The sequence below is a fragment of the Condylura cristata genome, unplaced genomic scaffold (genome assembly GCF_000260355.1).
Source record: "Condylura cristata isolate star-nosed mole 26May11 unplaced genomic scaffold, ConCri1.0 scaffold00005, whole genome shotgun sequence".
NCBI classification, from domain to species: Eukaryota; Metazoa; Chordata; class Mammalia; order Eulipotyphla; family Talpidae; genus Condylura; species Condylura cristata.
The window spans coordinates 35,006,521-35,024,000 of NW_004567106.1; the positions used below are offsets into that span (position 1 = coordinate 35,006,521).

The 17,480-nt window shown below is 34.5% G+C and overlaps 1 protein-coding gene across 12 annotated transcripts in view; it reads right to left on the reverse strand.

The window, feature by feature from the left end:
* ADAM22 (ADAM metallopeptidase domain 22) overlaps positions 1 to 17,480 on the reverse strand; it is a 186,668-nt gene that overhangs the window by 25,646 nt on the left and 143,542 nt on the right. For all 12 annotated transcript variants that reach the window (XM_004676867.2, XM_004676866.2, XM_012720863.1 and 9 more), the window contains exons 22-26: positions 17,040 to 17,159; positions 12,333 to 12,501; positions 8,871 to 8,985; positions 6,100 to 6,190; positions 3,616 to 3,633 (exon numbers count right to left, since the gene is read on the reverse strand). In XM_004676867.2, the coding sequence (XP_004676924.1) occupies positions 3,616 to 3,633; positions 6,100 to 6,190; positions 8,871 to 8,985; positions 12,333 to 12,501; positions 17,040 to 17,159 (513 nt within the window). The remainder of the gene's footprint in view (positions 1 to 3,615; positions 3,634 to 6,099; positions 6,191 to 8,870; positions 8,986 to 12,332; positions 12,502 to 17,039; positions 17,160 to 17,480) is intronic.

Sequence of the window (17,480 nt, forward strand, 5' to 3'; positions counted from 1 at the left end):
GAGGTCTGCCACGCCATGTGGTCACCTCCAGGGCAGGCGGGGTTCTAACTCATGCGGAAGTGGCTTTAGATTCTCAGTGCAGTGCTTTAACCCGCTGCACCACCTGGGAGAGCCCCATACCTTAAACTTTTTAACTGAATTTATTTTCCTAGATTTATGGCATTGTTCTCTAAATTTTATTGGTTTCATGGAATTTTGGAACTTAGACATGACTGCCACATAAGCTGGGCTTATCAGTACTTAGTTTTATAGTGGAAAAATTATTTCCTTTTTTCACATTGCATGCAAATATTTTACATATGTGCATAAATTGTTTTATAGTGATTAAAAGAAAAGTTTATTTTACTGTATTTTCCCCTCAAATAGGACTCCATCCCACATTGATTGTGATTTATCTTCTTTTATAATCTTTGTACTTCATTTTGTGTTTTCAGTGAAAATTTAATGAAAACATTCTTTTGAAGCTATTTCCTGGTCACTAAGGCAAGTACTAACTTTTATAACTAAATAATGCTGGAGGAGAGGAATTACATAAGCTAATTATTATTTCTTCCCAGGTCTATACTACACAGGCTTATTGCTTGTTTGTTTCAATTCACTTCTGATGACAAACTGATTTCTACTGTTAGTGAATTAATAATATAAATTATCTACCATATCAGCATTCTAACTTTAAACATTAAATAACAATGTTTCTAGAATATTCTTTTTTCTCCAAAAGTTGTTTGACAAATGTTTAGACTATTAAGAAGGAAGTCTAGTTTGTCCTAGATATTGTGGTCCACTGAAACTATAATATTTAACTTAATAATCCTAAAAGTGAGATTACAAAGATGCTATTAATTCTTAACCTTAATACTGAAGGAGGCATTTCTCTAGTGCTTTTTTAGCATATAGACTGTCTGTTACTAGAATTATTACTTTACTGTTTTAGAAGTATATAACCAACTCATGTTTCCAGATATATGGGTAACACTGAAATAAAAAGAAATTAAGAAAAGTTTTGAAGTAAAAGGAGAAAGTATCATAAGTAGAAAACAAAAGTGGCTAAAATATGTAAGATTAAAGATAGGATCTAACTTATTCTATTTCACATTATCATAATATTCAGACAAAGGAAGTGAACATTTCAACTGAAATTGACATTTTCTAAATCTATTACTATTTTCTTATTCTATTGCTGTTTGTAAATATTTCTGAAAACTCAAATTTATAATCCTTTTTACAAAGGATACAGATCCTAAATCCTAAAGCAATGATACTGCAGTATTCAATAGCATAAACTAAAAAAAAATATGGAGGTCTTCTTTCCTGTAGAAAAAATAGCCATTCTTCTAGTACATGATTTGTAATAATTCTGGCTACATATTAAATATGGGCTTGTATTTAATGTCAGAACCAAACTTTTAGGTTCACCAACACTTTGACCAGTTCAACCAGTACATGTGGACTTTACTCCCTGTAGAAGAATCATGAAGATCAGAGAAACAGTATCTCTAGAGAGCAGACACTGATAACTTCCCTTACTATAATGCTTTACAGATAACAAAGAACTTCATCAGATTTTCAAGTTGAGATAAGTTTAAGTGATTTCCCATGATCACATATTAACAAGTGAATTTTTGATTCTTTGTCATTTGATCTTCTTATCATGGACCACAAAGTAAACTTAAAGACAAGGACAACTCAAAAATTCTCGTTTCTACTTCCTGCTATCCTCTAGCTCTGGGCACATCTTTATTTGAATATCTGCATTTAGTTTTACAAGATTATAAATGTCTTACTGCATGCTTTCATCCATTGGTCTTACCACCTTTTCTATAATCACTAACATCCAGTCTCAAAAAAGGAAAAATCTTCAGAAGATATTTACACATTAACAACTTACTGATAGAAGGTTCACTTTTTTTTTAACCATTTCTACATCTTGAGAATTATTACACAAACCTAAGATTCCTTAGCTATGGAAAAGGACAAAAGAAAGTAAAGGTTGTGCTGAAATATACCAAAATATGTAAAAAGAGTTATCTTCTGAGGAAGCAACAATTCTAAAAACATAAATTAGAGCCCAAAAGAGTAGACAGGTTGATGAAATGGAGCTCCTATAATAGCAGAAAACATGAAACTCATCATTACATAAATGAAAATATTCCTAAATTTGCTATGCATATATTGTTAGAATAAAAAATTGGTGTAGTTTTACATATTAATATTATTTTTGTACTGTGGGTAATTCCCTTATTCTACATAGAATCCATGGTGAGAACATGTCTTACTGCAAGATTTTTGTTTTGCTTATATTACATATCTGCAACATTTCCATTACTTTTATATAGTCAGCAATATTTAAGTTACATTATAACTATAGCTTCTACAGAAATAAAGCTGCAGAACAATTGTTTTTACATTATTAGTCTAATTTTATTTTCTCTAAAAGAAAGTCACCAGATTTCTTATATGACTGTCAACTTTTACCCAGTAGAAGTCTAAATGGGTCCATTTCTTCTCCAGTTTTTGGACATAAAATTTTAAAACATGTCACAAATCTAGTTGTTTTAAATTTTTAAAATTTATTTTTGTCTCAGTTTTACTCTTTCCATTAACAGTTATTTACTATTTGCTAATATCTAGTGGACCAGGAAAACAAGATTATAGTTTAAAATTTTAAATTGTGAAAAAATAAAAGCCCTGGTTCAGGCCAGAAAAAGTACCACCATGTATATTACATCATATTCCTAAACTGTGATAGGCATTTAATAGAAAGGTGGGTAAAGGTAAATAAAGTAGGAAGCTATATCATTATCTTGAGTACAAAACAACTACTATATGAGCTATTTTTTAAATGCGAATCATGAAAGGACCAACTTTTACAGTATGGATTAACAGAAAAAATAGGCAATTCTTACAGAACACTGAATGTTTTCTCTCTATGCAGTTAGTTAAGTGTATTTGTAAGATTATGATGAATAATGTATTTGACTTTTGCAATGGGCTCTTTTTTTTCTAATAAATGTACATGGAATAAGAGATTCTAACTACGTAAGTTTTTTTTTCACTACCTGTGCAAATACCAATTAGTTAAAAATTAGTTAAAAAAATATTTTCTTATACAGAGGTAAAAATGTTTTATCAATTGCCAGGACCACAACACTGTATCTAATGCAGCTTATCACTTACAGAAGGATGTTATTAATATAACAGTACAAATAAAAAAAAATTGTCTCAGAAAGTATTAGCAATAAGTGTGCTATAAACATGATGAAAGCCAGTAAATTAATGTAAACAAAAGTGACACCTTAACATACAGGAAGCTTGTTTCAGATAGAAAAATATTATTTTCCATACATATTACTATAAGACACACAAGTAAATTCTAGTCATTGCAGTACTGTTGGATGAAAGAACCATAAAAATTATAATAGATTGATTTTATACTAATACAAAACACAGCACCATGATTAAAATTATTACATTAATGTCATGAAAAGTCAAGATTCATTTATGATCACTGCAGCATATAAACAAAGTGAACTTGGATATAACTGTATGAATTCCAAAGATGCTAAAAGGATTTAAACCTTTCAATTATATTTTTAGATTATTCTTATCACATACCTCTGTTCGCGATAGTTTCTTTTCATGGATAAGAAAGAGAAGGGAAAAAAGAATTAGTTACTTTTGGAGATACATTAAGGAGAATAAAACATAAAGGCCCTAGCATTCATTGAAATACATCCATAAGATGACTTAGAACTGTAGAATTAAAATGGTGAATATAAACACAGACATACACATACATATTTTATTATTAGAAGTGACATCAAAGGATTAGTGACCATATTTTTTCATTGACCATCTATTTTTAAAAGAGTTAAGTTTTAGTTATTCAAGTACAATGGTTTTTTCAATATTGATTGTATCATTTTAAACATTTAATAATGCTCCAAAGCCTATTACATTTCAAATATAGTATCTCACAAACAGGCACTGATTAATGAAAATAATCAAGTTAACTACATAAACTAACTGTTTTCATGGAAATAACAACCATAATTATTTATTTTGTAATATATACTCCCAACTAAAGCTCTTTCTAGACCTTCTAATAGGAGAACATAAGTGAACACTACAACATTTTATTTGTGTATGATAAAGTGAGTTAATTCATTGCAGCTATGGAACTAAGTTATTACCAGATCCTCAGTGAAGTGTCACATTAGAAATACTTTGATCAGAGCCCTCCCTGGTGGCGCAATGGGTTAAAGCACAGCACTATGAACTATCCTCAGTCACTTGAGTTCCACATGGCATGGCAGACTTTTCCTGACCTTCCTGCTGTTCCCCTCAGCAGTGCATTTCAGTAGATCTGCCAGATCTGCTCCTCACTCTGTCTCTAGTGAATCCTCACCCCTCTACCTCTGGCCTGTACCACATTTCTTATATGCATAAATAAATAAATCTTCAAAAAAAAAGAAATACTTTGATCAAAAGTTTGCCTTCATTTTCTATTTAATCATATATTAAAATCAATTAACCTGAGCTTCAAAAGAAATGATCTTATTCAGAAATGTTTCCTAGAGGGTGTAATAGTGTAATTATATAGGTTGAATGACTTTTAATTCAAAAGAGTTATCAATGTTCTATCATGAAATTGTTAATAATTTAAAGATATGTCAAAAAGGTCAAATAAACAGTGGCCTTTTTGCTTCCTCTAAGATCAAAAATAATTTTTCCACATGGATTTTTGTTTGTAGCACCTTTACCTGCCAATCTGTTTTGTGTATCCTCTTAAGTATCACATTTAATAACGAGCTCAAGAGGGTAAAAGTGTCGGGTTTTTTACTTAATAATTTTCAATAATAAGACCATCAGATATGAGTGAAAAAATATGCCAAGAATATTTCTATTCAACATATTTGGTCTTTTTAGTCTCTCAATCTGATTACCTGAGTGGTCCACCAATTCCAAATTCCTCATTTTCTATTCCTGCTATTCCCTCACTCCAAGGCTTGGTGAAGGTGTAGAAAGTTTAATTGGAAAGATTAATGAGAAAATGAGTTCTCTTTTGTTATTTTCAAATAGAAACATTATATTCATGAATTTGATTCCTATAATAAAATTTCTACATTTTCATTATAATTTTAAACACACTGTGAATAATTTTAGTAACATTAAAAGATTCATTATTTAGGTTCAAATTATTTATGAAGATATTGTCATATGAACAAGATTTATCTTTTTTCCTTAATGAATCTGCAAAGTGTGTATATTCAGAAATGAGGAAAAAAAGAACAAAAAACCTCAAAAGAATTCCATAAAACTAAGATGTTATACACAGAACAAAAGATTTAAATCTACTCATTAAAACAACATGACACTGGTCATTTCATTAGCAATAAAAGTACATGTGTTGGTTTTATAATCTCGAGGGTTTTTCTAAAATTACAAAAATGAAATATCAACTTGCATCAGTAGGTGGTAGGAAATCACACAGTGAAGAACTAACAATATTGCTTTTCCTTTTCCCATGACAAAAGAAAATCATTCTAATTCAAAAACATCAATGTCTGATGGCAATTACTTATATTGAAAATTGTGATTCCCAAGATGTGGCTAATTCCTGAGGTATGAGAGCATTTATATGATGAATACACAAAGATAAATATACTCTAAGAGATATTATTTTGTTACTGTAAATATTATGCTGAATTCAGTCTGTGCAAATATAAGTATGTAATAAATCTAAGGACCTGCACATCAAAGAGACCAATGGTATAAAGCATCAGCTATGAACTGGCCCAGGGCTGGATCCTCATTCAAACAGGACAAATCATTGCTATAATGTTGTGCTCTCTTTCACTATGTTATGCTATATAACTATGTTAGGCTAAATTTTATTACTCAGACTGTGTTACTCTTTAACATAGCCTTCCGCAAATGTCTCTGAATTTTAATTCTTATAGCATCAAAGTTTATCCCTGTAATAAACAGCTGTCTCTTTTCAGTCAAAGAAACTCAAGGTTTGACCTCACAATGAGCAACCACCATATATAAAACTTAAAAATATATTTTGATAGTAACAATAGATATTTCACTTACTTGTAACCCCACGCAGTTATTCCTAATATGAGGGCCAGCACTAAAATGGTGCCAGCAATTATGCCTATTATGATATTAGTACCAGCAACACCTGAGGGGGCAAGGAAACAATGATGATAAGTACATATAATTGAAATTTTGATATAAAATTCTTTCAGGAACTTTATTCTCCATATTTATAATCATCACACTAACATTATTTATTGTAAAAAGTAGGTACTTTAAAAGGAAAAAATCAACTATAAATTTTCAACCCACATCAGCTTTAAAAATAATTTTCATCTATGTTCCCTCTTAATTTTTGTCCAAATATATTTTGCACAGCTGTATTTTCCATGTATGTTTTTGGAAAGTATGATGAGGTCATTGAACTAAAAGAAAGAATAAAAATAGGGGGGAAAAGAGGAGGAGGGGGAAAATACAATGGTACAATGAGGAGGGGACCCACTGGACTCTGGTGGAGGATTATGGGAAACTTGGTGGCAGGTGTAGTGTGGTGGCATGCGTCTAAGAAGGCATGATCCTATAGTTCTGAAACACCTACAGTGTTATAAACCAATGTTACCTCAATATAAAAGGAAGGAAGGAAGGAAGGAGGAAAGGGGAGGAAAGGGAGGGAAGGAAGGGTAGGAGGGAGGGAAGGGGGTAAGGGTGATAGCACTATATTGGCCCTATATTGGCATAGCACCCTTTGGAGATGAAACTTTCAGAAATTCATATTCCTTTTGATTCTGATTTTTTACCTTGAAAATTGTAGAAATGTTTTATTACTATCATATCATGTTCACTGCAATGCTTTCAGGAGTGGAGAGAGAGAGAGGGAGAGAGAAGAGAGAGAGAGAGAGATAGAGAGAGAGAGAGAGAGAGAGAGAGAGAGTTCCCAGTCTTGGAACTGCATCCCAAAGATAAAAGAGTCTAGTGTGCTTGAGATGGGTGTGGCATGAGAATCAAGTGGCACTAGAGTGGTCAGAAGTCAGGCTAAAACTCAGGACTGGGAAATAGCACTGCTGTGGCAGCACCCACTGTCAGACCAACATGCTGTCTATAACGGATCAATATAGACAGTGAGTGAGTGAAAGTTTTTGTCAACAAGTAAAGATCGAGAGCAAAAAGGCAGATGAAAGACCTGGAGGACACCAGAAGATCAGTTTTACTGATGTTGATTTTACCACATGTTAACATCAACATGGCAGGATTTTTTTCCCACAGCAGCTCAGATCTCTTGGTGTGCTCCAGTCCTGAGGCATCCTTCTAGACAGTAAAGATCAGTAACTAGGCAACTAGAACAGACTCCAATTCTCCATGAGAGAAGCAGCAGTCTCTCTTTCTGGTAGCCCTCAGCAGTCACACAAGAAGGCAAGGTTGGGACATCTGAAGAGACTAGCAGATTCCATCTGACCCAGATACTCTGTGAAATGGGTGGATGCAGAGGGCCCCCTGTGGTAATGGGGTTTTCCTACTATAAGACCTAGCACATTTGTCTTCTATTCTTTTTCTTCTATGGATTTAGGAGGGAACAGCAAATTTTAAAACTGGTCTTGGGCCCTCCCTGGTGGTGCAGCGGGTTAAAGCACAGCACTAAGAAGCTAAAGCCAATTCCGTATGAGTTCAATCCCCGCCTGCCCCAGAGGAGATCCACATGGTGTGGCAGACCTTTCCTGACCCTCCCGCTGCTCCCCTCAGCAGTGTACTTCATCAGTCAGCCTGTTCTGCTCCCCACTCTGTTTCTTACCACCCCTGCATCTCTAGCCTGTACCCCATTTCTGCATGCATAAATAACTAAATCTTTAAAAATAAATAAATAAATAAAAACTGGTCTTGTTTATTTCTAAGTAATGGTACTGTGGTGGTGGTGGTTGTTCCTGGGCACAGAACGAATTCTCTCTCTTTTTTTTTTTTTTTTTTTTTGTGATTTAACCATTGGTTTACTAAGTTGTGATTTTTGGGAAGTTGAATAAACCCATGGGCCTAAATAGCCTCATCACTGTATTAACTGTTAGAACAAGCTCCACACTGTAAGACTTGGGACACCAAAATCTTACTCATTCTTAACTTGTTTAATAAGATCACACTGCCTGATATTTTACTCATCTGGATGCTTATAATAAATACTATCTACTTCTCATTCTTTGAGGTGAACTGCCTGTATAAAGCAATGACTAAAAGGAACATTAACCTCCAACATATGATTTCTTTCAACTACCTGCACTTAATTCCTACTTCTCCATTTAGGCCACTCTAGTTTCTAGAAATGCACTTATTTCTTATTCATGTCTTCAAACCCCTTTCTAAGAACCTGGGGCAGCTTACTGCTTTTAGATTTACCTACAGTTCAGGTAACAGGCTTGGAGCTGAAAACAGAAAAGATTCTACAATGCAGACAACTACAGTAAAGAAAATATTTAAAAACAAATTTTTAATTGTTTTTTTCTTTTATTAGTCCCAGAATATAAAATTCTTAGCCCCAAACAAGTACAATATCTGAAAAATCTCAGTCTGCTATAGGACATGAAAGGTTAAATCAATAGACTAAGTTATACTCAATATTACATATCATGGACATGGAAATGAGCAGTTTCATAAGTGGACCCCAGTTTTACATTCTAATTCAGACATATCTCCTCCCTGAGCACCCTATCTAGCTGTCTCTTTTTATTCCTTTCTCCTTTTCCTAATAAATCTGTGCATTTTTTGAAAACAAGAAAAGTAACTGAAATTTCCTCTTCCCATATGTATAAAGATTCCATAATGGTACCAAACTAAGTACCTACCGTTGCCAGTCAGAGTTATTCCACCAGTCTTCATGTCATCTAAGGGGAAGTAAGTACTGCAGTCTGCACCTATCCAGTGCCTGTTACATACACACTTCAGTTCATTACTGCAAACCTGGAAACACAAAATCAGCCTAAAGTAAATGTCAACTCTCTGGCATAGAGGCAAGAAAAATTAAAAAAACCAAATTACTATATGTCTAGAATTTGGTGATAATGAAAAATCATTTTTCCCAAAGTGAATTAATTTATATTACTCAAATACCTAAAGAATATTTCCTAAAGATCAGTGGTTAAGCAGAAAGGTAACATGAATTTTACTCAATATGTTAAAAGATTACTGAAATTATTATTCTGAATTTCATTAACTTAAATTTTTTTTAAATATTTATTTATTTATTTATGCATACAGAACTGGGATAACAGGCCAGAGGTGCAGGGGTGGTGAAAGGACTCACCAGAGACAGAATGGGGAGCAGAACAGGCAGATCGATGAAGTACACTGCTGAGGGGAGCAGCGGATGAGACAGGAGAGGTCTGTTGTGTCATGTGGATCACCTCCCTGGCCAGGTATCAAACTAGCACTGAAACGGCTGCAGCTGGCTTTCAGTGCTGCGTCCTAACCCATTGAGCCACCAGGAAGGGCCCTCATTAACTTAAATTTTATAAGGGAGAATTAAAAAACTAAGCAGAAATATACTCATCTGCCAATTTTCCACTACAGAAGATTCTTTCTTCCAAAGAAAGGGTCTTTACACCAAAATTTTATTCATCTTTTTGGAAATAGAAATGATAGAAATTCAAGAAGAGAGACAGCCTCAAGCTTTGCAGTGGTCTGAGAAGAAAGTTTCACAAAGCTGTAACTTAGGCACCAAAGCTATATGAATTAGGTATCTCAGGACCTGAGAACTCCCTCAAACAGAAAATTCACATAAAAATCACAGCAAGTTTTTTTTAATTATAAGAAAATAATCTGTGTTCATTTATACATCCATAAAACAGAAGCTATACCTAGAATTTATCATTCAAAACTGTGACTGGAATAGAAAATCGGAGAGAATTCAAGTAGGCTTAAGATTGAGGACATTCTTCAGGGGGCCGAATTATATGGCGTAGGTAAATTTCCTTATCTGATCTAACTTGTCAAAAGATGACATAACCCATACCTAAATGTAACTATAAAATATGATTAACAAATTGCATACTTCAAATTAATTCAGATTAACAAATTTTAGTAAGTTAACACAGGCAGATAAAATGAACAAGAGGTCTGGGTTTAAGTCCCCATATCAGCACTATATTACCAACAGATCTTACTGAAGTCACATGGCTTTTCCAGGTATCAGTTGCCATCTTGTACAATGGTATTAGTGATACAGTTACAAGAAATGATAGTGATATCCTTGTACAACAAACACTTATTAAACCGCACAAATATGTGCTAAATATATACTCCAAGGAACTGTTTTAATTAATGATGTATTAATTCATTGATTATGTGCAACAACCCTATAAATTTGGGAATATTATAATTCCTATTTTACAGAGAGAGAAAGTGAGTCACAGAGAAAGCTAAGTAAGTTGCTTAGTCTTACCCATTTAGTAAGAAGCAGCACTGGTCTTATTCAAAGTTGATTTTTTTTTAAATTTCACATATTTTATTTACACTAATATATTCAAATTGTTATCATTCAGTTGTTAACATTTGGCAAATGACCAGTATGAAGCAATATACTGAGCTGTTTTACATTCTTCTAAGTTTACAGAATCCAGTGTGGATTTCCCATTTATGGTATATTTCAATCACACTATTCAGGTTTCAAGCACTCACCAGACACATGCAGCAAGTACAAGCCCACACTCTTTAATATATGATGTATAGTATAGTATAGTACATGGAGGACATCAACTTCTATTTATCATTTTTAATTTTATGACATATATAGAGTTGAGTTATTCTAATAACATTATATAACTCTCTGTATTAGGAATAATTACTGTAAATGACTTGGATGTTATTTACCAACTGATTTACATATGTGTCATTCTTTTACTCATTCATTAAACAAAAGGTTAATTAACACAACTAACTATACTATGCCTGGTCTCTGTATTATATTCTCAGAATTGCTAGATGAATAAGATATATTTGTTAGCATGAAATGGTCAATAAATAATTCCATTATCCTTTTCTACCACATTATAAAAAGCATTTCTTTCTAATATCCTCTTAATTATCCTAATTACTAAGAAAAGAAACCTTAGCAGACTCTTTTATATGAGCAGAATTCCTTATTAGATGCCTTCTGTATCCTCATGCACTGTAAGAATTCTTACCCTTTGGCAAAGAGTTAAATTAGTAAGACTCTCTAAGGAAATTCTTGGCACACCCTGTAGGGATATACAAAGAATGAGCAGGATTGAAGTCTTCTAATTCCAAAATAGGGATCCTTTACCTCAGCCAAAATGAAGCACAATCAGTTCAAACATGAAATATGTAATAAAAGTAAAAAAAATATTAAAGTACATGTCAAAAAGGACAAAAGATTTTATTAGTATAGAAATTCTTAACTAAAAAAATGACAGAACTGCAATCACTAATGGAGTATGTTTACTTAACCTATAAACTTAACAATAGAGGACCTACATATCGACTACATAACTGAAAGAACTATAAGGTATGCCATTCTTTCTATTTGTTTTTGAGAAATAATTCCCTAAATTATTTTGCTTCTATTTCTGTGAGTTATCCTAACTGGCACACACTGATCTGGATGCAACAAATATTTATGATCTCTTAACCAGTCAGTGCCTGGATCATAACAGTTGTTAAATACTGTGGTTACTGCCCCTTATTTTTTTTTTAAATTTATTTATTTTTGCATACAGAACTGGGGTACAGGCCAGAGGCTCAGGGGCGGTGAGAGGCTTCACCAGAGACAGAGTGGGGAACAGAACAGGCAGATCGATGAAGTACACTGCTGAGGGGAGCAGCGGGCGGGTCAGGAGAGGTCTGCCACGCCATGTGGTCACCTCCGGGGCAGGCAGGAATCGAACTCATGCTGAAGCGGCTTTAGATTCTCAGTGCAGTGCTTTAACCCGCTGCGCCACCAGGGAGGGCCACTGCCCCTTATTTTTGCAACCTTTTCTACCGTATGTGTGTGAAAATTTGACTTATAGATCATTTATAGAAAATTGGCTTATCAAACAAATTTACATTATATTAATAAAAGAGGTGGAAAAGTTTGGTTAAGAAGTTTATACTCACGTTTATCTTATTCTCAGGCTTTTGCAAAATTCACAGCAGAAATAATTGATTATGACCAAAAAACTATTTATATACCAGCTAGAAATATGAATATACATGTTTTCCATTACTGAGGAAATATACACTTTAGGATTGTCTGCTTCAGTGATATTAAATAATTCAATAGTTCCCATGGTGAGGTATTGAATACTTACTCCATTTCCTGAACAAACAGTGCCTTCTTTATTGCTTAAGCAAGTACTAAAGTTAAAGGAAGCCATTGGAAGACACCTGTGTTCTAGGCACATCATTTGGGGACCACAAGGTGTCCCATCTTCCACATAGCCAAGATCTACATCTTCTTCAAGCTTAACATGCCCACCACTAAAAACAGACAACAAAATAGGATTCCATTAGTTCATATAATCTTGAGATATGCTAAAAATTTGTTATCTATTTGCTCTCTTTGTTATCAAATAAAAGCCAGTAGCATAAGCATTTTCAACCTCTAAATGCAGAAAGCATTTGAATTACTTGATTTAATTGTTTTTGGAGATACTGATATATATTCGGACTTAAAGATAATATTGTATCAAGGTCCTGAACTGAAAAATGGCTGTATTATTTTGCCTTGGCTCTCATGTACAAGTCAAATAAGTCATTACTACTAGTATTTGATCTGGCATATAAGTAGATGTCAAGATTTCAAAAATATTTCAAACCAAGATGAGAATTGGCTTTATTTTACATTTCCCCAAAAAATCCTGGATTGCAAGCTAGATTTGAGAATGCTACATTAATGTAACTTCACCAGTTAATATAATAAGCCCGCATATAATGTAGAAATAAACAATAGGTGAGTTTTTTTTTTTAAAGATTTATTTATTTGTTCATACAGAACTGGGGTACAGGTCAAAGGCTCAGGGAAGGTGAGAGGCTTCACCAGAGACAGAGTGGGGAGCAGAACAGGCAGATTGACGAAGTACACTGCTGAGGGGAGCAGCGGGCGGGTCAGGAGGGGTCTGCCATGCCATGTGGTCACCTCCGGGGCAGGCGGGAATCGAACTCATGCAGAAGTGGCTTTAGCTTCTCAGTGCAGTGCTTTAACCCGCTGCGCCACCAGGGAGGGCCCGCTTTATTGTATTTTTTAAAAAACAATCTCATCTAGGCCCTCCCTGGTGGCGCAGCGGGTTAAAGCACAGCACTGAGAATCTAGAGCAGCTTCCGCATGAGTTCAATTCCCGCCTGCCCCGGAGGTGACCACATGGCGTGGCAGACCCCTCCTGACCCGCCCGCTGCTCCCCTCAGCAGTGTACTTCGTCAATCTGCCTGTTCTGCTCCCCACTCTGTCTCTGGTGAAGCCTCTCACCGCCCCTGAGCCTCTGGCCTGTACCCCAGTTCTGTATGCACAAATAAATAAATCTTTAAAAAAAATGATCTAAAAAAAAATACAATAAAGCAATCTACTGTTTCTACTTCTCTTCATATCCTTTCCTGAAAAAAAAAAACTGCCTTTTTTCTATTGATAGATTTTTTTTTAAATTGAGGTAACAGCGGTGTGTAACATGATTCAGAGTGGATCACACCCTTTCAGAGTATGTTACCACAGTCACACACACCACCAAGGCACACACAGTCCTTTACCATAGTCACTGGGCACCCTCCACATTTTGCTTTCCACTCTCTCTCTTCCCTCTAGTAGCCTCAATTCTATGGTCAGATTTCTAGGAGGCTTGATTTTGTCTGAACCTTTATTTTCTTTTTCCATATTCTACATGTAAATGAAACCATTCAAATTTGTCTTTTTCCTTTTGACTTATTTATTTCTCTTAGCATTATCCCCCTTCCAAAAAGACCCATGTTGAAGAAAATAGAAAGAGTTCATCTTTTTTTATAGCTGAGTGGTTTTCCTAACACACTTATCTGCACTTGGGCACTCTGGTTGTCTCCATAAGTTGGCTACTGTAAACAGTACCACAACAAATGAGGGGGTCACATTTCCCTTTGAATTAGTGTTTTTGCATTCTTCGATAGGTACCTTGGTGTGAAATTGCTGATCATATGAGAGAACTATTTTCAATGTTTTGGAAAATATACATACTGTAGAAAACTACATTTTACTCTTGGTTCTTCTGTTTTTAATGCACATATCATTAGTGAATTTGTACTACTCTTTAATTTTTCCATTTTAGGTATTGTTGGTTGAACTCCCTCTGAAATTTGAGACTTTTAACTTTTTCATCTATCTGCTCATCATAAAACTTGTTAAATAAACCAAAAAATTCATGATTATGACACTGAATCTTCTTCAGCTGAGCAATATAGTATGTCATAATTAAACCATTTCCCCCATATAACTTTTCATTTTCCCTCAGATTGGCAAGTATATTATTTGTTTACTGTTTATTTCACTACTTTCCTGTGAATTGATCACTAACTGAAAAGTAATACAACATTGCTGTTAAAATCTCTATTGAGATATGAAATGTCTCAGAATCATTTGTATCTGTGTAACTGAAAAGAGAATTGGAGGATGTTCAGGGTCAGATCCCAGGGATGTTCAGACAAGCTTGGGCATGTCCAGCCATGCTCAGACACATTTATCTCTGGAAAAGCACTGAGACAAAGCCAGCTGCCAGGGAATCCAGTACCAAAACCCCACCAATCATCACTTGAGAGCTTTCTACCAGTCAGAACTATACTTACTGAAAACGTTATTTGCAGAAAGCAAATCTGTGGACTAGCCATCATTTTTTTGTCTATATAAGTGCTCCTTAGCATGGGACAATTCAGTAGCACATTTAAGTGCTCTTTGGATTTGTTCCCTGGGTTACATTTCTAAGAAAATTGCCAAAAAAACACTTATCCAGGTCTCCTTTATACTCGGAGCACCATTCAAGATATGTAACAGAACATCAGATGATCAACTAGTGGAGATCACTCCTGAAGTCTCTCCTACAATTTTATGATATGGTTGTCCCCTGAATCTGGTTAAAATTATACATTCTGATTTCCCTACCAGCACCATCATTCCCTGTTCCCAGGGAAGTTAGTAGTGAGCATATCGTTTCCTAAATTCCATGCAATTTTTTTTTCTTCGCTTACTCTTTATTATAGTAGAATACTATTTCCAGTAGCTTCCTACATAAGGGCACAAGGGAGCAATTTTTGGGTAAATTCTCACATCTGAAGTTTTTTATTTTTCTTTCCTCATACTTAATTGATCATTTATGTGGCTACAAAAATTCTAATTTAGAAGTCATTCCAGGATCCCTATTAATAAATCCTAAACCATTTAATATCTGATCCATTTCCTCCTCTCTGGAAACATTTAGAATTCTTTTCCTCGTCCTACCTAAAGTTCTGAAATCTTATGATGGTATATTTAAATATGCCTCTAATTTTACTCATTGTACCTGGCACTTACCTGTAAATACAGATATTCAAGTCCTTTAGTTCTATACTGAAGGTTCACTGGCTATTTCTTCTCTGCTGTTTTCTCTATTCTCTATTATTTCCATTTTAATTAGGAGTGTTCTTTTCCCTGTGTTTCATTTCTTTGCCTTTTTTCCCTTAGTTTCTGGGAAATAATTTCAACTATTAGGTTTAATTTCTTCCATTATATTTTAAATTTCCAACAGCATTTTTTCTTTTCTGAATATTACTCATTTAAAAAAATAATATTCTATTTTTATTTTATGAAAGAAATAGCTTACCTCATAAATATAGATAAGTGGGTTTTTTCCCTAGTTTTTTTTTGTTTTAATTATTACAGACTTTCTTTACCTCTGATAATCTGTACATATTTTAATTAGGGCGACATGGATGATAAAAAAATTTAGTGCTTTCTGACTAACCATCAGTGAGGATGCTTAACTTCACAACCCTGATATCAATGTTGCCTGCTGTCCTTACATTTTATTTGGTGTCTAATATACCCTCAAATCTTTTTAAGATTTATTTATTTGTGAATACAGAACTGGGGTACAGGCCAGAGGCTCAGGAGCAGCAAGAGGTTTCACCAGAGACGGAGTGGGGAGCAGAACAGGCAGATCGACGAAGTACACTGCTTAGGGGAGCAGCGGGCGGGTCAGGAGAGGTCTGCCACGCCATGTGGTCACCTCCGGGGCAGGCAGAAATCGAACTCATGCTGAAGTGGCTTTAGCTTCTTAGTGCTGTGCTTTAACCCGCTGCGCCACCAGGGAGGGCCTACCCTCAAATCTTTTAAGGGAAATGAAAAAACCCCAGCTGAGGTGAGTCAGAAAAAAACTGGATCTAACTGCTTATTTAGCAGGCTTTCACTTACCTTCTTTATACTTGCCTTTTCCCCACCCCAAAATATTTTACTTCCTCTTCCAAAAGTAAATGATGCTGTAATTTTTGAGCCTTTGGAGACTAACACTACAAAATGGGTTAGTTCTCAGTTTTCTCCATTACTGACAGGGATTCAGCTTTTTAGTTTTAAGAATCATTTGCCACAGACCCATTTGTTTTCCTTTATTACTACTTTGTCCTTTTTCTTTCTCTGCTTCACTGTGGTATGTGAATTCCTTAAAAAGATTCAACTGGTGCCAATGTAGTGGGATTTCAGAAGGCAGCAAAAGAAGATGAAAATATTTAATCTACTTACTTTACTTAGAAGTCCTATTGTTTTCCCCCTTAATAAGAATGAAAAGCAAATTAAACCCTGCAGGATTTCACTGACCAATATATTTCTAAAAACCTTATAATATGTCATGTCAATTAATGTTGATAGCCTTTTCATCTCTTTTCTGCCAGGATTTACCCAATTACCTTTAATGATTGGTTGGATTCTACTTGGGCATATTAACAGGAACGTGAACTGAAAATAGAAGTAATCCTACACTGCATTTCTCCAAAGTAAGATGACTAAAGTTTTCCCAGAATGGTTAGACACTTACCTACAATTCAATGTTCGTCCTTGTTGCACAACCAAAGTAGATGTGATTTCACCATCCAGTTCTCCAAGCCTTGGGATATTACCAATATTGGTACACAAAAGATAACCACAAAGCACATCCCTGTGTTAAGAGTACCACTGGTTAACTTCCTTACCCAAAGATAGAGCAAACCAAATAATTATGCACTAATCTTACATCATTTTAGCATTTGTTTTTCATCAACTATATTACTTATTCAAATTGTAATCAAAATAAACTCAAATTATTTTATCTGTTGCTTTAAATGGTGAAATGTGTTTGCTTTACCAAGATCTTAGTTGTGTTCTAGGTTTTTCCTTTACTATCTATTAGTTCAAATATTTGTCTACAGGAATTATCCATCAAAGATACCTTTATCTGTCAGAAAATCTTTACTGATAACATATCACAGGAAATGCTAAA